Genomic DNA, 25,682 nt, shown 5'->3' with positions numbered 1-25,682 from the left:
AAGGTAGGTAGTCAACTTATTCGGAGTATTATATTTATAATAATCAATAGAGATAAAGTACCTGTTAGACGTACATTTATTTAAATCGTTCTTTTTCTTAAATATTGCTTAATCGCTACTATTCTCACTTTCTCTTATTCTTGCTTACTATCACTTGTTTTCAGCTTCCCCTCACATGCGAATAAACTAGATACAAAAGTATTTATCGTCTACCATATTTACACGTATTTATTTCATACATTATAGTACGTTATTCATTAGTTAGTATATTACATTATTCATACGTTATAGTAGCTCATCTATCGTGACGAAGTTCGAATTGCAACTTGTCACAAAACAAAGATCAATACTATAAGCTCTTTTGAACTTCTGTATTTAAAACGTTCAAATCTTTCAAGATTTTCAAACAAACTATCGAAGTCGTTCAAGTCATTTAAATCGTTCAAAATGTTTCAAATGTTCGTGTCGATCAAATTGATCAAATAAGACACCGACCTTCCATTTGTTGACATAATTTTAGTCGTCTGCGCAATGAATTGTTTATGTTTGCTTCAAGAGGAGGGATAACCAATAAAGAAGACACATCTTGTACGAACGTGGCATTCAGTGCACATTTTAGTCTCGATTTGACGCGAAATAGAACTATGAGTACATGTGCCATTTTTTACTCCAAATTACATGTTGAACACTAGATCGAACACCTTGTACAATTGAACGAAACACATAGAATTAGATTGCACAGAGCTAGGTTGCTCGATTACATATCCAATTTTCATATATTTCAATTTATATTATTTTCACCAAGGCAGATAAAATCGGTGAATAAAATTAATAAATAGAAATATGTGGACGAAATAATTAAGAATCAATCTGTAAAATCAGTCTACACCTTGAAACACTTGCTTCCCAACTCGCAAGACTTTCTCTTTTAGATACTATACTCGAGATAGAAGAAAGGTCTTTCAAGGTCACATCTCTAACTGTGAACACGCTTGGCACGATCTCTTCCGTCATTCCAGGTTGCCTCTCTATTTGAGCAACGAAGATTTGCAATTTCCGTGTATCGAATGCGATAGAAAGAAACGAAGAGACGAGAAATGAAACGATTGTAAATAACCAAACGATGTGATAATGATCACCGCGCTCAATTAGCGATTTTCAATGTTCAAAATTTTCTACGCCCAATATAATAGTTTATCTGAAATATTTGCCCTCTTACGTTTACGTTCTAATAGATTTAAATAAAAAAATTAAATAAAAAGTTCTTTCGCAAGAAAAAGAAATATCGCTAATGATTACGATATATACAATTGTAGGTAAAGTAAAGAATGTCGCTAGAAATTCATTGGAAATACAATGAAACGAAACAACAAAGAGTTTCGTTGCTTAGTTTTCTATCCATTTACGTTAAAAATTCTCTTCGTCGCCATTAATGCTCAAACAATGTTTGCATTTACAACAGTAACAAGTAATTGCAAAAACGTGAGGTACTGTCTGGTAAACTCATTTAAGAAGACACATATATCGCATACTTTTATATTGCATTAGAAAATTGTAACGAATATTACCGAATAGCTTGAAATCTGGATATTTAAATAAATTTTCTAGGTCACCCTTGAAACAATCGTGTTTTGCATTTATAATACCGTTAATAATTCATACGTTCTAAATTTATCCATACATTTTTTATCAATACACGTTTATTAATATTTATCGATAATGTTATCGTTAGAAATATTTCTGAGTCGAACATTCTTGAGAACCAAGATGCTGATCAATACGCTATAAACATCACCTTTTTAATCCAAATCCTAACTAAAGGGTTGCAAAATTCTTATCGAAATTAAAATGTCGAATAACGAATAAAAGTATTTAAAAATAAATACCTACAACTTTTGGTCCGTTATTTGTTCAATAAAAATTGCGAACTTATAAAATTAAATTATATTTCACATTGGAAAAATGAAACCTACTCGAGTAACTATTCGATCGAATAAACGCTACGAATAAATCACCATACGGTATTTTAATTTGTCATTTTCTCATTGCTGAAATAAAATTCTGCCTATTTCTAAATCTAACACACTTGTATTACGTTTTCCAGTACCACTGGATCACTGTCTACCTAACTGTCACAGACTTGGATCGTGACACGACAGTTAGAAAAGATGGTAGGTGTTCCAAGAATTCATCACCAATATCTACTTTCGATTCGGTCGACTTTTAGAACGTCGAAGACAAGACTGTGAAAGAATAAGAGCGAGTGAGAAATAGGTGAAAGTAGGTGAAAAACAGTGAAACGAATGAGATACAATGAAAGTAGTGGGGGATAATTATGCAACATTTAAAGAGGCAGAAACCACGACAGTTAGAGAGGCACCATTATACACGATGTACCTCTTAGAATAAAGATTACCAACTATAGGTTACAATTACGGTTGTATTTCACCCATACGAACACAAATTGTTCTAAAATACTAAGTTTCTTGACTAGATCGAAAAAACTGAAGAATTTACTTCCAAACCAAAATAATTTAAAAAACAAATTTGTCGTACCAGAAAACTTTCCGCACTGTTCTTGAATATTTTTCTTCGATATATTTTACTTTCATAATTATTTTATTCCGACGTTTGGGTCCGTTTCACATTTTTGTACTTAGTTACGGTGATTTATTAGACAGATTCCGTAACAATAATAACGTACCTAATTCGTGCCAAAACTAAATATGTATTTCAAATATGTTGTGAAACTTGAACAAGCTGTTAAGAAGAACGAGGAATTACCTGTTTCTCGTTTATACTGTAATTCACGCTTCGACTACGTGTTAAGAACTACCACGACGAAAAGCTTATTTTCTAGATGAAGACATTCAACGTAGCCTCATAAAGGTGAATACAAATTGTCGAGTGTCTGACTTTTCCACGAAACGAGATGCAATTTGAACAAAAATAACCGAAATCAGTTTTTCCGCAACACGAGCTCGCCGGACCGTAAAACAGGGAGAACGTTAATCGATTGATGAAACCATTAACTGTAACGATGCTTTCTACTAAACAGTTGAATTCTCTTCCAGGTTCGTATTGGTTCGAACGCATCGTATAACGGCGGATAGGTTGTTCCCGGCCCTTTTCCAATTCCACCTACGAACAATATCGCCCCGGCGATTGATAACAAAACGAAAACAACCGCGCAACAGACTTCCCGGAAATTCGCTTACACGCTCGTCACGAGATAATGTTACTGGAAATTGATTTTTAAATATATTTCCCACACGTGCTAAGAAAATGATAACACTGTCAATTTCAAGCTGTAATTTCGTTTACTTTTATCAAATCGATCGAGTCGAAGTTTCAGATGATAAATTAGTTCTTGTAAAAGTATATCTTCGATGTTACGTTTTCCTACGTAACGGATAAACTATTTAAAGTAGCTATAAATAACGCAATTTTTCGAGTAATCCGTTTATCGAAAAATCAATTTACGTTTACTTTTATCAAATCGATCGAGTCGAAGTTTCAGATGATAAATTAGTTCTTCTAAAAGTATATCTCCGAAGTTACGTTTTCGTACGTAATGGATAAACTACTTAAAGTAGCTATAAATAACGCAATTTTTCGAGTAATCCGTTTATCGAAAAATCAATTTACGTTTACTTTTATCAAATCGATCGAATTGAAGTTTCAGATGATAAATTAGTTCTTGTAAAAGTATATCTTCGATGTTACGTTTTCGTACGTAACGGATAAACTATTTAAAGTAGCTATAAATAACGCAATTTTTCGAGTAATCCGTTTATCGAAAAATCAATTTACGTTTACTTTTATCAAATCGATCGAGTCGAAGTTTCAGATGATAAATTAGTTCTTGTAAAAGTATATCTTCGATGTTACGTTTTCGTACGTAACGGATAAACTATTTAAAGTAGCTATAAATAACGCAATTTTTCGAGTAATCCGTTTATCGAAAAATCAATTTACGTTTACTTTTATCAAATCGATCGAGTCGAAGTTTCAGATGATAAATTAGTTCTTGTAAAAGTATATCTTCGATGTTACGTTTTCGTACGTAACGGATAAACTATTTAAAGTAGCTATAAATAACGCAATTTTTTCGAGTAATCCGTTTATCGAAAAATCAATTTACGTAGCTTTCGTTTGTCAATAGCTACTGTCAATATTGGTTATAAAGTATAATAATACATACAGTATAACAATTTCGTTCGATTTCAGGTAACAATGACTGCACTGTACGTAAAAGGTAATCACGAAACCTACTAAAATAATAAATGAACTTTGTACAGGTGTATAAATCGATGTATAATGAAAAGTTTAGATAAAAGGAACTTAAAAACAAATCCAACATAAACTATTGTAATCAACTGTCAATTTGGAGCTCACAGTGGTACAACACGATGCTTTATTTTAGAACAAAGGGTACAAAGATCTGTAATAAAAACCGTTTTAATATCTAAAAAAAAAAAAAGTGGAATTATAGATTGTACGTGCATCGTTGCATTTGTGATCGAAATGAGTTCACATATACGTAGATTTGGTTATACCGTTCAATTCTTTCCGTCATCATATTTCTCTATTTTCAATGAAGGTGTGACCTGTACCAACTAGTCTAATTCGGTTAAAAAACGGAAACAGTGGAACAAGAATCGGATGATACCAGTTAAACTACTGAGTGAAAGAATATGTCTTGGGTCATGAGTTATAAAACGGTGGCAAAACATTTTACTGTCCCTAAAGGACCTCTTGAACTCTGCCCCATAGTGAACAATGGGTTAAGTGTATAAAATGTTAGCAACGGGCCCACGGAGTCTGCTGTACCGAAGAAATAGAATTTATATGCTCAATGTGGAAAGACAAAAAGAAATAAAATTCGGAGAGAAGCAAACTGAGTCTCATATTAGAGTCGCGTACAATTTGCGTATAAAATTATTGGTTAGGAAAGTTATAGAAACATAAATGTTTCGCATTGTATTTGAAATTTCTTAAAAAATTATTCGCTACACTTGTGGAAATATTCGAAGTTTCATCATCGCGTAACAAATATTTTCGAAACTGATTCTTTATGTACTTCACGATAGATATCTCGTCAAGTATTCAGTTTTTATTCTCTATTTATTATTCAAATTAGACGATTATTCATCATTCCTAATTTATCATTTTACATACACATAATAGCCGGGGACTTCGTTATTAAAATGATTATTTAAATATATGCATAAATTATTATGCAAACAGCCGTTTAATTAAACAAGTCGATTAATTGAAATATTTATTCGTCGGCCACGAATAAATCACTGCTACTTATTTATATCGAATAGTGAATTTTCGGTAGAATTCTCCGCCCTTTTGCTTACGAGCAAATAATCCGCACAGTTGTATTTCGCAATAATTATGAGGTAAATAGAAAACTAAAATTGTTAGAAATACTGCGAATCTACTTCAGTGACGCTCACAACTTAAAAAGTGAAAAGTATTAGAGCCGTTTTTTTACTCAATATCTCGATACATTTCTTCTACGCTAAATGATAAAATTTAAAATTATACTATTTCTTAATGTTTTATTGTTGCATATGCATGAATTCTACGTTATATAATTTTGTTTTAATAAAAAACATATAAGGAAATTTATAATGGAATATGGTAACGTAGTAAATATCTGTGCCTGCTTTGCTCATTACATTTTAATCCGATAAAATCCTAATTACTCCAATTACCCGATTTCTCTTATACTTTCACATGATATCTACATATATGATACATATATTTAACGAGTCCTGAAAAACGGATGAAAAATTAAAAAAATTTGATAATAATAAATTTGATTCAACGATACAGATAAAATATTCCAAATATAACTTTTTAACAAGACCAAGTTAGTAATGATTACTCTATTTGTAACGAAACGAATTACAACCGAATAGCAATATAAATATACATATATCATTTACATATTCCTATGAGCCGTTATTTTACTTTTATTATGATTTTTTAACCGTACGATGACTACAAGATTATTTCAATTTGCAATATTCATTTACAAATACTCAATAATGATAGCCAATATTATGTAACTCCTAGTGTTTGATTTGCCAATTTAATTTCTACTCTTTCTTTCTTTTCCACATTAATTTAAAAATACTACTTGATGTTTACATGCAAGGAAGTTTTACACAATAACACTGATAAATTAAAATTTTTAGAGGTACCTACCTAGTTGTAATACACTGGTGCCTCTTTAACTGTCATGGTTTCCACCTCACTAACAGTGTGTAGTTATTACCACAACTTTTCCACACTCTCTTTTGTTGAAAGCTAAATCAAAATCATTTACCGCGTTTCCTTTGTTGTGTGTTCGAAGGAATCGGTTGTTAGTAGCGTTGCCATACTTTTCTCTGTTTACTAACCACACGTGGTTTATTTCTTCTAAACCAAATACAGAAATATAACTCAGTATTACTTATCAATAAGAAACACACACACACATATATATGTATAAAAACATAATATATATATATATATATATATATATATCTGCATTTTTGTTTTCCCATGTTAACCTGTATTTTTACAATTTTCATTGTCTCTCAGTCTTGTCTCCAATATACTCAGAGACAAGCAAATCAAAGATGAATAGTAACAGTGAATTTGTGGATCACCTACTTCCCTCTCTAACTGTCACGACTAACTATCGAAGCCATTACTACAAAACCAAGAACATAAAAACTGTTGCAAGGATCGTATAGAGAGACACGAAGACTTCTCACCGATAAAATGACATTGGTGACTACTTCTGAGTCATGAAATTGTATTTGAAATCAGGAACATGTTCTAATTGAAAGTTGGAACATGCTCCATGCTATACACGATGTTTCGATAACTTTTGTACTTCTCGACGTATATAGAATTACGACCAAAGTATAAACGAATGTGAAAATAATACAATACACTTCTATTATCAGAAATGTTACACACGCTACCTTCGATTCTGATCTCACTTTCTGTAACAATTACGTGTTTAAAAAAAAAGTAAAAATTATAGTTTCAACATAAATCTTACAAAAATGGTGAATTTTCATAGTTTTTAATTTGTACACGATGTGTATAGGTATTCACATTTATTTGAATATTCTGTTTTTCTCTTATGTTACAAATAACCAACACGATGCACTTTTTGTATAATTCATTAACGAAAACACATCCCGATATTAAAAAAAATTGTTTACGCTTTCGATGAAAAATTTGTTCGAATTTTACATATATACGTTCGATGAATAAAATTAATATACGTACGTAATTAAATAGAACGTATCGCAATATTTTTAAAGCGAGGATTTTATTTGTAAATATAGTTTCGTTAAGGTCTTTTCGTTATTTTTCCTTTGTATTTCCTGTTATTTATATTATATTATCGAAATATATTTAATTTATATTTTTATAAAGAACCGATGGAACAACCGGAACATTAAACAGCTAAAGTTAACCGTTACTACTCCAAAAATTGCTCTTAAAGCTAAGTATGTTGCAGCTGAATTTTTATTTCGTACTTAAAACGAATTCTGATCAACCTTCTTCCTTTCTTTTAACATCGATTTCGAATCTACAAAGGCAGTTCAATAAATAAAGTCCAAACACGAAAAAGCATACTGTATAGATCCAGAAGAAACATAAAACTAAATCATTTAGTTTATTTTATAGAATACTCTGCTTATTTATCAAAATGGTTCCAGGGAAATGGATCATTAGACTTTTAGTATTAGTAGCCCAAATGTATACAAAACAAAGTGATTAACTTAACACTTTGCGAATGTGTGTCTACGGACAGTTGCCTAAGCGTTTTTACCATTTGAACGTGTAGTGACATATAGTCACCTGAAACTTCGTAAAGTTTATACTACATACAGTGACTCTTGAAAGTATTCGTACGCTATATTATAAAGAAATTCTTTTTACGGTAAGATTGATTTTAATGAACGTTTGTTCACTTAATCCATAATAATGCACATATAAAAAGTATCTTTCTCCATAGGAAATTTCTTTAAAAAGGATTTTAATCTTCTTCTTCACTTTTTTTGATGCAACTTTTCTTGAAACGAAATGATAGAGCACTAAGAATTGAACATTTTTCGTGTGAAAAATTTTGCTCCATGTTGCACTATTACAAAGTTTTATTTGAAAAATCGATTTCACGCAATTAGAGCCGTTTCTTGCAACGACTTCCATTTTCTTTACAACTTTGTAATCGTGCGAGATACAACAAAAATTTTCAGTTTTCAGTGCTCTATCGTTTAACTGTGAAAAAAGTCCCCTAAAAAATTTATACCAAAGTAATGAAGAAATGTTCAAGTTTCAAGCCTTAATTTTATCCTCTCGAGAAGATTTTTTGTCAACCAAAAAATTATGTCACATGTGCAGATAAACTTTCGTTAAAATCAGACTTGTAGGTTAGGGGAATTTTCTTACAATATAGTCTACGAATACTTTTTTGAACCACTGTAGGTACCCAGCGATTATGTACTCTGAAACAATTATGCATACCTGGAAGTACAAAATCTCTATACAGAAAAACGCACGATGTTCCACTCGTCGTAATAACTAAACCAAATGCATTCATACATTACAATAAATATATGAATGATGTGAGCAAATCCGACCAATACGAAAATGTAAAGTAGTATATACAAATAGTATATACAAATAGAAATAAATCCGATATTACGACGATATTTGTATCGATAGAACAGGCCTACATATAGGCGATTGTTTCGAAAGATATCACACACAACTATAACATTAGAAATATTACTAATAAATACTTTTTTTAAAATACTACCAATACAAACTATTATAAAGTTTGTTATATGTAATTAAATTAATTATTATGGCCAAATTTGTAAGCGTATACCCTTTCTTCTCCTCAGGCTCGAAAACTGAGAAAGTCCTATTCGCAAAGGGTTAACAATAAAGAAATTATAGAAACGAATAATATATAACATAAAGTGTCTCGCTTAACTCGACCACATTGAACATCTCCGTTGCTTTCGACAATACGAAGAAATATCCGAGTAAGAAAATATTTATTTTCACAAATGTTGCCTGAAAGAGGCAATTATTTACGCCCGATAAGCCCTTTTCACAGGTGTACACTTACAAATTTAGCAATAACAATTAATTCAATTACATATAACAAACTTTACAATAGTTTGTATCGGTAGTAATAAAAAAAAAAGGATTTACTGGTAATACTTTTGACGTTCGTCCGTTTCGAAATTTCCATCTTGTCGACGTTTTCATGGCGAGTGCGCTTAAAATAACCTTAAGCTGTGTAAAATCAGCGGATAAAGAAAGACAGAAACGGGTCATTGAATATTGAAACGAGTGAAAATGTTCGTCCCGTGTCTGACTCCGTAAATAAAAAGAAAAGATCCTTTCGCCATGGGAATAAAGACAGCCGATAGAAGAAGGGAATAAATGTCTCCCTATCGAGAACGGTTATATCGAGAAACGGTCCAAGCTGTACCTTACGTTGAATAAATATTTCCCAAGTTACCAGCAGTTGGATATCTATCTATTGAACAACACACACACACACACACACACACGCGTGTCTCCCTTTAAAAAATTCACGTCTACGGCTACGGTGCGCAACCATGCCGCAAACGATAATCCGTTCTTTGAAAGCCACTTTCAAACGACGCCTGCCTATTTTCTCTATCCAGGCTGCAAAGTGTCTCTCCATATTGTATGTCCTGCAAAATGGTGCATCTGCATTCGATCCTTTTACGGTGCTCGCAACCCGCGCCCTATCAAGGACGCTTAAGCGCCAGGCGGGACTTGTTTGGGCAAGTTGCACGCGGCACACGCGATCCTAGAGACGAAGATACGTGTGTGAATAACGCAACCGCACGCGCTACCACGTCAAGGTGTGCTAGACAATTAAACGTGTACGTTCACGTGCCGGGGATGGTGCACTCGGTGGATGTCAGCGCACGTACGCATACCTAGAAACCATATCTCGTCTTTCCATGCTCGGTACAGACAATATACCACCGTGTGGCCAACGTCAGGCTAAACCGTTACCTCGATCCTCCGGTTGTACAGTTGCTGGAAGAAATATAGCAAAGTACTCGAGACACACTCGAGTGGTATATTGAGCGAAACCCTTGTTAGGTACTAGCCGACGAATTGTGGTTTTTTCTCTCAAACGAGAGCTGTTGTTTGTTGACTACGGAACCGTTCTTAATGGATCTGGGTTAGGCTCATTTCTATTCATCGTCACGGAACGTTCGTTCGCTTCATATTTTGAAGGAAAAATTTTCTTGAAAACATTCTATCGTGGAAGTTTCACAGGGGAAATGGTAAAACGTATTTGGACACGTTATGGTGTTAACTACCAAGTTCTGTACACGTGCACGGTATCGAAGTTTCGATTGCTGCGTGGTCGTCTTTCAAGGCATGATATTCGAATACGAATGACACTAGCAGAAATTCAAGGAACCTTTACCAGTATGGCCGATGTAGACACTTTTTAACTCGATCGATGTGCAGGTACGTACATTCCATTGTCCGTTAAATTTCCGTTCCAATGTGCTATACGAATCTTTTTTAAACAGTATATTTGTATTCGGATAAAACTTTCGAACATCGAATAAAAGCAAACAACTTTGTATCGGTTACTCGTTAAATAGAAATTAAAGTTTCAATTGTAGAAGGAAATATTTCGTTATGAACAAATACAAATTTATTGGTCCAGTCCAATAAATTATTATAAGTTCGTTTTATTCGTCATTTTTTATTCGAATGAAATTTTATCCGCCCATTCTACGACGTAATACCGATAAGAACAATACTATCGCATTTGTTTGCACACATCGGTAGAACATCGTAAACTATCCATAACGTCTGCCCTTCTTGAGCTGTTCAGCAGAGATGGAGGAATTTTTATCTAGTTACAAATTTCGAATAAAAAATGAACAACTTTGCGTTCTTACGAAAACGACTCTACAGATTAAAAGTAATTTTGAATTTTTTGTTCAGACCAACCAGATTGGATGGTATCCTGTGCATCTCGGATCGATAGATACAGCCTACTCTTTTCATATAACAATTTGTAGATCTCCTTTAGAGACAAGTAAATATATCGACAGAACTATAGATTAAAATATTTTGCAGTTCCTTAAAAAAAATTACAAAAATTACCTATTCTTAATCTTCATAGGCAAATATCTCTTAAACCTTTAACTGCAGTTTTGCGTCCCTAAAAATGACGCTGAGTATCAACAAAGGCTTATATTAAAACAGAAGAACTACAAGGAGAATCTTTTCAATTCGTGTACTTATACCAAGTGTTGTGTAACGATAAAAAATGAATTATTAAGAAAGCGATAGCTTTGGAAGAATTTATTCAATATAATAGTATTATATAACAACACGAAATTAGCTGCAAGATTCTTGCGTAGAATGCAACGAGCAAGTGCTTCCAACATCTCAAACAATACATTCCGAATTTGGAACCTCGAACTGATACAATTTACAAAATTAAATTGGTACTTCGTTTATCGTGTGGTTTTGTCTATGAGAACTGTCATTTTTTAAACCGAAATTTGTCTATATTTTCAAGCACAGAGTGAAGCTGAACGTAGGTGCGAAAATATCAATTTACTTTTTCAGTACTTGATACATCGTACACTCGCACGCAGCGAAAAGACTTGCGCGAATGTTACAGGACGGTTTCCTCGAACAAAGGACTTCCTGTGCAACGTCCATTCTACAGAAAGTAAGGAAACCGCCACAAATCACGAATGGTACGAAGAAGCATGAACTTGGTCAGATTGAGCCACGTTTGATGAAAAAAATTAAAATACCCTCGCAGCCTTCGAAAAACACATCGCTACACTCTACTAACGACAGATTAGAATGTCGTTAGATAAAATATATTTCATCGTTATTGTTAAATATAGTCGTTGAATAAACTTCTTTTATTGAGAAAATATATACAGAGCGTAGATTGTCTTCTAAATCAGTCGACCAGATTTTAACTTAATCTAGCTCAAAATGAAACATTGATTGAAATATTGAAAGTATACTTGTGCTTATAGGATTCCATACAAATGTTTCAAAGACTAAATTTTATTTAAGTTTCGAAGACACTTTCTTCAATTTTTCATTTATAAAAGAACATTAACGATTATTGATTCTTATTGATCAATCAGTTTCTAAGAAATGTCAAAGTATTGTGAAAATTGTGAAACTTAGTCTTTGGTGGACACGATTGTCACGTCTACGGTTGAGAGTTAAAATCACAGCGCCAGATAAGAATCAATCCTGATAGTCCCTAGACTCTTGACAGCGCAAACAAGACGCTGTCATTACTTCGCTATAATTCTCTCTCCTTTTACACAGAATTCCAAAAACCTTTAAAGCTACTCGAATTTTATGACTAAAAGAGGGAGAGTTCTTAACTGGCAAAAAGTATTTGCAATTGTAAAAATTTAAAAATTATATATAAAAAATGTTTAAAAATTATATATGAAAATTGTTTAAAAATTATATATGAAAATTGTTTAAAAATTATCTATAAAAATTGTTTAAAAATTATATATGAAAATTGTTTAAAAATTATATATGAAAATTGTTTAAAAATTATATATGAAAATTGTTTAAAAATTATATATAAAAATTGTTTAAAAATTATGTATAAAAATTGTTTAAAAATTATATATAAAAATTGTTTAAAAATTATGTATGAAAATTGTTTAAAAATTATATATGAAAATTGTTTAAAAATTATCTATAAAAATTGTTTAAAAATTATATATGAAAGGACTTCTTTTCATCCTTACGGCGAGTAGAACACGCACCTAAAGTCTTGCCACCCAGTTTTCAAACATTCTGTGTATACTTATATAAATATATTTGACCAAGCATGCCTATCTGTAGATACAACGCGAAGAGACAACCTACGCTTTCCCTCCTTTTCTGGATCTCTTTTTCTCTCTCCTTGTGTTTTCCTTTCGCATTTGATCGTTCGTTCTCATTCTTTGTCCAGGGCCACGTATGGCTTTTAAACCACGTAACAAAATTTATTATAGATCTCTGTTAATTGGGCGCGCACAAACTTCGTTACGTGTAATCCTCGTTAATAGCATTGTCCCGATACAACCTGCCCTTGAAGCGATGGAAAGAGTACTCTAATAAATACCATCCAATCGAAAATCTTCGAGTTCTATCAAACCTGGCAGACACGTTGTACGGGAAATATTTATAAAATTAACAAAGGCAAAAAGAATATAATTCGTCTAACTTTTTTTATAGAAAGATTAATTTTCTTTTTTTGAATTTATCGAAAATCTATTGGACAAAATACCAAAAGAAAAAACTACAAAAGATAACCATTGTTATTCATGAATCGATTTTACTCACAACTGAAACAAGCCTTGAAAAAAGAAACATAGAATTTAACCAAAATCCAATAAACCGTTTAAACGAAATTGTGTTAACAAACATTCGCATTATATGTTGCATTCGCACATTTAAAGCAGAAATTTTTGTTCAATAATCAAAGTGTGACCACGAAATCTTAAAATATTTCTTATCGCAGTTGAAAATATTTTCGAAATTTTTCTTCGTTATATTTTCCTTACTTAGAGTTCGGAAAATATAAATAACACGCTTGGCTAGAGAGGTACCATCTATACAACTTTATATCACTAAACTTGACGAAATTGCTGTTCGTAAGAAACCAAACTTTTTCCATGTACAGCATTTTTGTTTCTATCTTCATTAATTTTCAAGAAAGTTAAGTAAATGCGTATTTCATTCACAGCTTTAAGGATAAAAGAAATACGTGTTTAATATTTTTCAATGTGCGTCTATATATTCATTTAGATGTACCAAGGTTCGTAAAAAATGGAGAGTAGCGATTAGATGATGCTCCTTATAAAAAACCTAGAACGCGTGGATGCATCCGGACGAAGAACAGATGAGATTTATCTCACGAGTCGAGCGAAACTTGGAAGCAACACTTTTTCAATACGGTACATTCCACTAATTAGTATCCATACGCAATGCTAATACTGCATAATCTATCCTGTCTGAACAGGGAACGATTGTGTTTCGTTTAAGTTCAATATACCTGTATAGAATTAGAAACGAGTATTTATGAGGAAATTATTATTGTAATATTAACGTAATATTAACGAGGAACGATGAAAAGTACTATTGTAAAATCGCGTAAAATAAATGATGCACAGTCGAAGCACAGTATCAAAAACATTATTCATCGTATTCTTCAATTTTTCAACAAGGTATCGCTTTTCTAAAATTCTTTACAAAAAAATAATTCTCACTTTGTGAGAAACATTACGTTTACAATCGTAAACATTTCTCTAATTAAATAATGCGTTACGCAAACAATTGTTCGTAACGTCGATAACAGTATTCGTCGAACGTTTCTATAAATACATATAAATCTTTAGAAATTCAAAAATAATTTTTACGAATTTAAATTACTTCGTATCTCTGTTAATTTATTATTTCGCAACGTATTAATTCGTTACCATAAATTCTGACCGTCTGTTTCTCACATTAAATTAAAAAGTATCTATGTATTGTACGATGCATATTTTAATTTGCGACTCGTACTGAATTTAGAATTCGTTAACACTTACACGACTAAAAAGTCAATGGACAGATTAATGCAAAAAATTAATGCACCTACGTCACTTGGCGAAGACAAATAGTTACCTCGTTACTTTGAGAGTGATTGTACGAAATCACTTCGAGCAACTGGAATCCCTTATCTCGTGAGAACATCGTGATTTTTGATTGTTCTTGTTAATAAGAGAGTTTACGATGAAAAATTACAATGCGTCACGAGAGGTCGGATTCGATACGTTATAGAATTCGTAATGAAGCGTGGACGTCGGTGCTTTAGGGAAGAGTATGATAGATATGATACGAAACCAGTGAAACAGATGTACGAGTATCCGGAAAGTGATTTATCACTCGCTGGTAAGGAAGAACTTCGATGTAAGACGACGTAACGCTGACCGTAACATTTTTCTCAACTTCGTATATGTGCATGTGCGTATAGTGTGTCTCCATTGAAAAGACACTACCTGTACCGCGAGATAAGATATAAAATTCTCGTATTAAGAATTAAAAGAACAACCTTCTATCTTTGCAAACAAACAATTCTCGTAATAATACGTAATCCTAATAAAAGGTATACTTTTATCACGATTGTACGTTATTCTAATATTATTTACTCGACAGGGTACGAACTTGTACTTCTATTCATTATTTGTATTTGATGATCTTTTTATCGTTCAACGTTGTTGTTTATTCAGTAGATTTCAGAAAAATGTTCACACGACTTTTACCGAAAATTGAAAAATCTTTGTACGTATCTCCACAAATAAATAATTATGAACTTAACGATATACAGTCGCAACAAACGATATATATATATACATATACGATGTTGTTTATTTAACAAGGTGTCGACCTTTATATATTGGCAAATTATTTATATCCATTTTCTTACGCATTGACCTTTTTGTTGTATTAATAGATTTCAGAGAAATCCCCGTAATATATTGTGTATGTAATAATAAATTTATTTTAATTTTCACGCTAGTCACGCCTCGCACATTTTACAAAGCCACGCGAGATAGAGCGGAAGAGCGCATGCATACATCAGTATTGCTGACTCTAACCTTACCAACAACGTAACTATAAAATTTAGTGAATTCAACTAAAATACAAATTTACTTTTCTCAAAATTTTTTAGAACACTGTTTTTAAAAGTTGCGTTTGCGTTACTTGTGTGTAGTCTGATTAGAAAAAGAAAAGATGATATCGTCGTAGATAAAATCGAAATTATCGTAATAGGATTGAAAATTCACGGCTGAAATTTTACCAAATAGTTTAACATTCTCACAGACGAAAATATTTCTTTATATGCACTGTTATGCTCGCGCGATTACATAATTGCAAAGAAAATGAAAGTCGTTGCAAGCTCTCCGATCGTGCAAATCGATAAGTGCAATACAACTTCGTAATAGTGCAACCTAGGGTAACACTTTTTGTAAGAAAAATCAGCTCTTAGTGCTCTATCGTTCCGTTGCGAAAAGTTCCAAGAAAAATTGCATTAAAAAAAGAAAAAGAACGTTAAAACTTTCGAAACTTGATTTCACCTTCTTAAAGAAATTTCTGATGGACAAAAATATTTTCCTATATATACACTATTATGCTCTACGTGCACGCGAACTTTCATTGAAATCAGTTTTACAGGTGAGAAGAATTTCTTTATAATATAGCGTACGAATGCTTTTCGGAGCCATTGCACGCGTTTGGCGCAAAGATCGATCTTTCGTTTCTAAAGGACATCTGATATTATATTATCGCGTAAGAAACTTTGGTGGGAATCTACTAGAAAATCCTACGGTTTCATCGTACAAGCCGGCCCATAGACTCTTCTATGCGACCGCATGGTCGATGACCCAGAGGATGTGCTAACGGATCGTGCTGTGCCGCTGAATCGAGAACCCGCGAAGGCGACTTGCTCGTAAATGTCTTTGAAAAACGTGATAAACTGTGTCCACCTGTCCAGAGTAAAGTCCACGTGCCTCCAGACGGCTTTAATTTTCGGACAAAAGTGACCTGTGAATGATGAATGCGCTCGATCCCAATGCCAGACCCCTTCGGATTCGAAGAACAAAGAACCACAGCGTTCGACCCGAATATTGGAAAACGTGTGTCCTCCGAGTGTATGATCTTCGAGTTTTTTGTTTTCTCGATATTCAGATATTAACCGTTTCGACAATTGGAGAACTCGAACCGTTCAGATACGATGCAACGAAATGGAAATCTTTCGAGTTAACCGAGAAACGTTAACACGTCGGCTACCACGCGTCACGTAAGTACCTACGTGTGATGCATGCGTGACACGTTGATTCTCGTGAGAGATCAACGTCACACGTGTCGCAGCGGCAATTTTCTATTTCATATCCGTAAAAACAAATGAACAACTATAGACCAGTGTCGTCGTTCACTGGCCACGCTCACAATATGTGCGACACATTGCGAAATATACAGTTCGCGCATTGATCAGGTACATTTCACTTGTATGTACATAGTTCGAAAGCGTCCACTTTGTTCAATCAAATTATCACAAATATAACACGGAAACGAACGTGTTAACCAGTCACGGATTTTTCAATGTGTCCGTTTCCTAATGTTTCTTATAGTTTGCGAGATATATTTGTATATTTGAAAGCTAAAAAGAATACATATCTATCACTGAATCGAATTGGGATTAAACGATTAGAATCATTGGTAGAGATTACTTCTGGTATTGTTCAGAATTTCGTATCGCGTAAACTAACGATGAATGAAATTACTACTGCGAAAACGCAATTTATGTACCAAAAGATACATTTACTCCTCAAAGTACTACATAAATGTGAGTACGACTAGAATTCAGATCAAACGATTAGAATCATTGGAAGAGATTAATTCTGGTATTGATCAGAATTTCGTATCGCGTAAACTAACGATGAATGAAATTATTATTGCGAAAACACAATTTATATACGAAAAGATACATTTACTCCTCAAAGTACTACATAAATGCGAGTACGACTAGTTTCATTTTAGGAGTTGTTTCAGTTGCCTCTTTACGAGGCTCATTGTCTGACAATCATCTACTGATTCTACGAAGAGTCTTTTTGTAAAACGAAATTTTTGAACCATCTGGCTATTGAATCCAGTTTATTTCAACAACAAGTGTGAGAGTACAGTGTGGAAAGATACATATTTGCATAAATTCAATTTTACTACAATAAACCTTATATTGCAAACGTATCGAACCATCGGGGTGGTTCACGGTTGATGACTCTTCGTAAACTTTCTGCGTATAATGTTTTATGTAAATGCTCAATGGTGCATACATGAATCAATATTTGCTTAAAATAACAATCATTTTTAAAATATTTTTCTTGTATTATATTTCTGGTGCCATTTTTCTTTAAATAAACAGAATTCTAGTGAAATTTTTTCTAATCTGCTCGTTATGGAGTTAACGCAATGTTAAGAGAAAAATTAATTAAATGCAGAAGCACGTGTTAACGCATTCGCATAGAACCGCTAGGATATTAAACTTGCTAAAGTTGGCGCCGTATAATGTGACCGTTCAAGGCCACTTGCCCGTCTATATTACCTCTCTTACGGTATCGCAACGAACTTCAACATTGTCCAAATATGATAGCGGTCGTTTTTGGGCTTATAGCAGATTCTTCTTTCGCACGTATTTGTTTCGTCGGACGTATTTTCTTACTAGATTGAAAACAAACAATGATGTGGACTAGAGAAAAAAGAAATACATCGACAAAGTAACCATTGGTTTATCCCTATTAAAACGAAAAGGAGTGACTTTTATCAAAAAAAAAAAAAAAAATCCGAAAGTTTTTATCAACTAATTCGAATGTTCTCTATCGAATGATAACAGTTCAAATTTTTGGTACCGACGAAAGATATTCATACCGGAAGTAGATTTTATTGATGGAGACGCGGTATTTTTTATAACATATTCGGCTTCAACGTGAAAAATATGAAGTTTCCCGGAAATGTCTACGTTGACCACAAAACGATTATTGAAGTATAAATTTCTCCAAACAATTCAATCGTTTAAGGCCGATGAAATTCTTCGAGCAATCGATTCCTTTCAAAACAAATTTTGTATCTTGCAGAACAATGGTCCGTTTGAACACTTACGTTAAATTTCTTTTATTAAAATTTGCAAAATTATTTCAAATCGTACGAGTCAATATTAAATCCATTATGTTTATTAGATATATTGTGAAACAATTTCTGTATCAAATTCGTATTGATGTATTTATTTATTTACGAAAAAGCATTATCCTATAATTTTTGTCATTAAATTAAAAATGTGTAAATATTTGGTATTTTTCTTTGTTATAATTCTAAATTGCAATATACAATCATTTTAATTTCATAATTTAACTTTAATTTCCAAATAAGAGTATTTTTTTATTTGATAAACTTGAATTCATGATTTAGATAAACAATTTCTTTTCAAAATTTTTGAGAAAACTGTTTGAAACAAAACTGTCATATTTTTTTACGTAGAATCCGAATATGCAATAGAGAATATCGTATATTATGTTTAAAAAAAACTTGAATCCCGGTATGAATACCTCATTCTCGGTCGGTACTGGAAATTTAAATAATTCGATAGGTTGTATTCGAATCTTTTCCTTGAAAAACACTCTCCTTCATTTTAATGGAGATGAACGCGCGATTTGAAACACTTTATATTGAGGATTTATTCTCAATGGGTTTAAGTGGTGAAATATTTAACCCCGACCTTAACTTCTTTAGGAAAGAAAAAGTGTTTTATTTGAAAACAAAAAAGAAGAAAAAGAGACTGTTTGAAGCATTCGCTAGAAATAAACCCAGAGTCGATCAAACACAACTGCATCTAAAGCAAGATTTGCTAGGTCAGCCTTACTAATAAGTCCACCAGCAATGCTGGCTACCAAAAGCCAACCGATGTATGTATTTATAATATCCTTCAGTAATGTTCCAAACCATGACGCACCATTACGTTGAATGATGCAAATGTATTAAAGTGGATTATGTCCAAGCAATTACGTTTGAATATGGTTAATTTTAGGCAAATATTTTTATCCCAATTTTGCAAAACACAGAATCACACGTGCAAAACTAGCAGAGCGGAGGATTATAAATCAACAAACAAATACCTGTACCCTTTTCTCTTCTATAGATCGTAAAGCAAAAAGGATCGTTTTTTCCCGGAAAAATTGTTTCAGTAATTGTTTGTGTATAAACAATGGTGAATGAATAGATTCTAATTTGCTCCTAAACATTAACTTCAACTTCAGGGATTAAAAGTTTGAAAATGAAGCTTCAGCTCTCCAATTCACGCGTGTAACGTATCAAATGAATGAAAGTTGTGAAAGTATCGCATTTTTTTTTTTAATTTCATTTTTATTTTGATCGTTGAAAGAGCGATTGAGAAACGAGCATTTCACCGGTATGCAACGATCGAGTAATTTTATGTAACAACCAATTCGATTTCCCTTTGACGCGATTATATCAACTAACTTCTAATGTAGTTGTATACACGTCGAAATCATACTCGTTCAGTTGCAATTCCTTCGTAATTGCAACAATCAAGTGCCTATTTCAGTTATACAATCGGAGCGACACTTCTGTTTGATTACAGCAACAAATTGCGATGGATTTACGGACGTCTTAATGTTGACAAAATTCATACGATCAACGATTGCTCGCTGATCAAAAGCACACTATTTTAAGTTGACAATTTCACGAATACTCGCAATTAACTAGCAACGAAATCGGACGACACGAAGAAAATTATAAAAGTATCCAAAAAGAGGCGTTACTTTTTTTTATACAACGCATTTCTCATCGAAATAATTACAATCTTTATATCAATCGAAAGTACAAATATCACCGTTAATTATACCACTATTCCTAATAGAAGACGAGCTATTTTATAACACAAAAGAATTCAACAAAAGTTAAGTTCAGTAGACCAAGAAAATATGGAATCGTATCGTTAGCCTCCAAATTATCATGTTCATTGCACATTGCTCGAGAAATTTTTATTCGATTCGATCGGAGTAATTTACTCCAAATGGAACATTTCTTTAAAAAAGTTTTTCTAATACCGTATCTCTCCACGATTTAACGACGCTACGTATTATTCTATTAATTTAGCTGAAAAACGCAAAATATTTGTAAAATAATTTCTCATCGGTGAGATCTATCGATGCAAGACAACTTTGTACAATTTAACAACTCCTAGAGTCCTTCGAAACAATTGAAACTGTGCAAACCTTCATCGACAGAAGAAACTGTACGCCAAATTTACACAAAGCTACCAGAGCTCGAATTAACATTACACGATGCTACGTTATAAACAAAATGCGTTGTAAACAAGCTTCTGTCTACAGATGTAGTCTCTTCTATAGATCGTGAAGCAAAAAGGATTGTTTTTCCTGGAAAAATTGTTTCAGTAACTACCACATCGGTCTGAAATGCAAAGGTTAAACAACATTTCTATTGATAAATTCTGTATAAAATGCAACAACAGAACCTTTCTAAATAGCAATAGTTGCTTTTAGCACAGACATAGCCATAGGATTGTCACAAATTTAATCCTAATCCTTTCAATTGCAAAGAAATAACATTTAATCGTGCAGTCTACTATTTTAGAAACAATTTTCGTGCGAACAAAAAATTATCTTTCCACTTTGATATTTTCGTTGAAAAATATCAATTTCCATATCGTGAAAATGAATTATTTTGTTCAACGTTACCCTTGTACAAAACAAAACAGAGAAACTCTGTTTAGGTTGTAATTTTTATCTATTGCGGTCAATTTTAAAATTTCTTTTTAATTTGACGTTACGTAGTATCATTGTTGGCCACGCAAAAATATACGAAGGTGTATCAATAATACCTATATATATATATATAAAGTTCTAGTTCGATTCGAATTAAGTAACAGACCCGATTACACTGTTGGAAGTATTAACTTTAATTAAATTGATTAAAATTTATACACATTTTTTTCACCGTAGAGCATATTTAAAAAACTGCTGACTTCACGTTCGACAACTTGAGAACTACTCTACGAAACAACGACTTCAGTGGACAATTGCTCACCTACGCATTTATTTACGTTAACTTTACGATTTTTCTTTTTAATGGTAGACAGGCTATTTTGTAGCAAGATTTTTCAAATATGTTTACCCATCTTACGAATACATACAGTATTTTTTTCATCGAGAAATATTAAAAATTATTGGAATTACTCTACTAAAAATGATACAACAGAGACAATGAAAAAGTATCTTCATTAGGAAGGATACAGTTATAGCAGGAACCATAGAGGAGTCAAAATCACGATAAATTAAAAAATAGCGAAACTTTCGATTCTGAATTTATATTCTTCGGCTTTATTTTGTATTTAGCAGGTTAAAAGAAACCAATTTCGAAAATAACGTTCGGTGAAAAACGCGTTCGAAGTTTCTCATCTAAATGTTCACACGTATCCGGAACGTATATATTCAAACCTCTGTATCATCGATATTTTCACGAATCGAAGCGAATGACTTTTCCCGCATATTTTCCAAATCGTAGCTTCAGGAAAATGAAATAAAAAAGAAGAATCGATTTCTTTGAAATTCTAGGTGACAATAGCCACTTAATCGTGGGGATACGTTAATAAATAGAACGATATCATCGCATAAATACAACGATACGTGTAACTGCGAATTTCCAATAGAGAAAGACAATATCGAGCTCGCGAAACGAATGCCGCTCCATCGGTGAACCGCTACGGAAATCAGCACGAGCGAAACGTTCGCGAGAAGGTATACTCGGTCGCGATTAGGCTTTGTCCAGCGCGTGTTAAACGACGAAGAAATATTCGCCGCATTTACAAATGAAATTCCTAAACTGGATTTCGTTCTAAGAACGATTCCGTGTTCATTCCTGTATGAACGTGGCGTGCAGAGATCCTTACCGCACGGGATAAACTTTCACCGCCAACATTTGCCGCCGCCTCGATGACGTTGCCGATCAACCGACCTTGCGTTCCAAGTACATACCGGTATTTAGATTACAGAAAACATTTCTACCCGGGTCGCGACGCGCGCAAAAAAAAACCCACCGGGATGTACAGTGACTGAAAAAAGTATTCGAACGCTACACTCTAAGGAAATTCTCACACGTAAGACTGATTTTCATGAAAGTTTCTACGCAACTGGAGCACAATTTTACATACACGGAAAAATATATTTGTTCATTGGTAATTTCTTTAAGAAGGTGAAATCAAGTTTTAATGTTCTTTTTAATTTTTTAGTGCAACTCTTCCTGGAACGTTCTCGCAACAGAACGATAGAGACTTTCGTTTTCTTCGCAACTATGTAAATTTTCTTTGAAAAATATACACCTTTCGAAGTCTACCGAAAAAATTGTACCGAAAAAGTAAAGATACGTTGAATCTTCAGATCTTGATTTTATTTACATGAACGCAGACTTTCATTAGAATCAGACTTTTAGGTTAAGGGAATTTCCTTAGAGTACAGTGTGCAAACACTTTTTCGATCCACTGTACGATTTAAGTACACTTGACGCAACAGTAACTGTAACAAAGTAGCTGGTTCCAATTACTACCACGGACTCTTGTTTTGCCCGTTTCGAGAGATTCAATGTACGATCTGAGCGACAACAATATTGGACAAAACTAAGCGAGTGGAATCTTTTTCAGTGGCGAAGTTCCTCGCTCTGGAATTATTGTTTCTAATTCGAAGGAACACGATCTAGCAGCGCATAGAAACGATAAGAAATACTTTATCAACGACAACGTGACCAGAACAAAATGACCGAGCGATGAATACGAAATTTATCGGTGGTAATTTAAAAAGTACTCCAAAACACGTGCCCAAATGCTTAAAGCTCTCGATAGTAACGCCGAATACAAAGAAATACTCGAATACCCAATTCTCCGATACTCGTGGTATTAAACATCGACGAAGATTTCGGGAAACGAATTTAAAAACGGTGGCGCAACAATATAAATCGGTAACTATGTAGAAAAGGTGGGGGTAAAGCATTCGATATCGAACAAGGTAGAAATTTATATGAAAAACAAACAAGCTTTTGTAAACAATCAGAAATATTATGTGTACACTGCTGCAATGTATCCTGTAGCTTTGTTTTGACTTCCGTGATCTCTAATATCCTACGGAAATGCGATCAAGTAAACATTGACCAAATCGATAAATACTATATGTAATCAAAAGCGCGTATGCGTATTGTACGCGTATTGATTTGCTTAAATTGATTGTTTCCGTGTAAAGAAAGAGACAAAAATTCGGATCTACCACTCTGCTCAATATTATCGTAGATAGTAGAGAATAAACTATTCGATGAAAACTATTCGCGAATATTCATTTTTTTAATGCAATATCGCGTCGTTGAAATCATCGATTAAAGTATATTTAAACATTTTGAATATTTACCGAGCGAAACGTGATTGGTTTTGAAAATTTCTTGCGAAATTATGACAAACCAAACGTAACCAAAAATGCTACATACTTTCTACGGTGATTAAGTGTACTTGTACACTTGTCTTGTAGCCGTGATTATCGAGTGTACCAATATTCGTAAACTGACTTTTCGAAATAAGATTATTTCAAAACATCGATCGAACCTTTCCGTCAAAATGCAAAATATAACGCAGAAATGATCACTCTCGGCTTTTATTGCACCCGTGAAAAGATCAAAGTCGTGTGCCATAATTGAATAGCCGGTATTTAATATTCGGAAAGGTACGGTCGTAAAAATGTAAAAACCAAACATCGGTGCTGTTCATTGACCTTCGAACGTTGAAGCAACTAGTGTTCAAACACGTACACACTCCGTACGTATAATTAGTCTTCCGGGATCAATGATAATTCCGAGTGACACCGACTTAACGAAACGATATAAAAAGCGCAAGTATTTTCGTTGCATCGATGAGTCTGACGCTTCCGTAGATACATATTTCTAAAGAACGTGACGCTGGTAAATTGGAAACGAAACCATCCAACACGAAGATCTTCCTTTCACCGTAACACGCCAATGTAATAAGTTGGCTAACAGCTTAATCAAGTAAAAGCATTGTCACGCAAAGATTCTAGAGGCAGAAGTGACTTACCAGGCACGAACAGAAACTCGTTCCGCGTGTCTGCTCGTCATCTTCGAGGAATCTTCAGCCAGGTGTTCTATGTGGGAAGTTATGCCGAGAAGGAAGTCATACCGTTGACTCTTGCCACGAAACCAAGCTGACCGCTTCGAAACAGAAGATGATACTTTTATAATTACGAATCACCGCTTCTTGGATAAATCGTTTCCCCTCCCTTCGGTCTTCGCGCGCGTAAAAATTCGGCTCGAAGGCGTAAACACCGGCAACAGCGCAACGTGAGTGAAACGGAAACAGGTCCTCTCGCACTGATTTCCCGCGATCGAAATTCCGAGTCCCACGGAGAATTAGATATTTAAAAGCATACGACAAGATCTTGACCGTACAAGTACACTGCTTGACAGTACCCACGCGTTCTGTCACCGGTGTGCACTATCTCCCGGCCCTCTCACGACGAATCCGAGGACGATCCGTCGAGAGATCCTGTCCCCCGCGCAAAGTCAATAAACGGGCTCTCTCGTTCTTGATTACGAATGGAATTTATGTATCAAGCGAGTGATGCTCACATTTACAATTATACCCACGACACAAGTCGCCCAACCAACCGTGCTCGTGAAAGGCGACTGAGCTTCTGACCGGCTTAGTGGGGAGCTCTTCCTTGCTGCTATCTCGCTTCCGCACAAACGCAAGGAGCTACACCGTACCCCACTATGACCAGACTCGACGAAAAGCCGCAAGGTTTTGAACGAGCCATGGGATTGGTTCCTGGTGGGGGGAACTGGAATAGTGGTAGGAGACCGCTCCCACTATGATGGCAGCACTGAACACGTGAATACCGATATACAAAATTGAAGAAAACAAGAAAAACGGCTATGAAATTATCTACGTACGTGTGTATATATAT

At 33.8% G+C, this 25,682-nt stretch overlaps 1 protein-coding gene across 2 annotated transcripts in view; it reads right to left on the bottom strand.

The window, feature by feature from the left end:
- The window catches only part of Cad87a (cadherin 87A), a 450,687-nt gene extending 425,217 nt beyond the window's left edge, over window positions 1-25,470 (bottom strand). For both annotated transcript variants that reach the window (XM_076316271.1, XM_076316272.1), the window contains exons 1-2: window positions 25,345-25,470; window positions 24,794-24,927 (exon numbers count right to left, since the gene is read on the bottom strand). In XM_076316271.1, coding sequence (XP_076172386.1) covers window positions 24,794-24,834 — 41 coding nt within the window. In that variant the 5' untranslated portion in view covers window positions 24,835-24,927; window positions 25,345-25,470. The remainder of the gene's footprint in view (window positions 1-24,793; window positions 24,928-25,344) is intronic.
- Between the last annotated feature and the right edge of the window lie 212 nt (window positions 25,471-25,682).

Source organism: Ptiloglossa arizonensis, chromosome 7, assembly GCF_051014685.1.
Source record: "Ptiloglossa arizonensis isolate GNS036 chromosome 7, iyPtiAriz1_principal, whole genome shotgun sequence".
In the NCBI taxonomy this organism is placed as follows: domain Eukaryota; kingdom Metazoa; phylum Arthropoda; class Insecta; order Hymenoptera; family Colletidae; genus Ptiloglossa; species Ptiloglossa arizonensis.
This window is presented reverse-complemented; position numbering and strand designations above follow the sequence as displayed.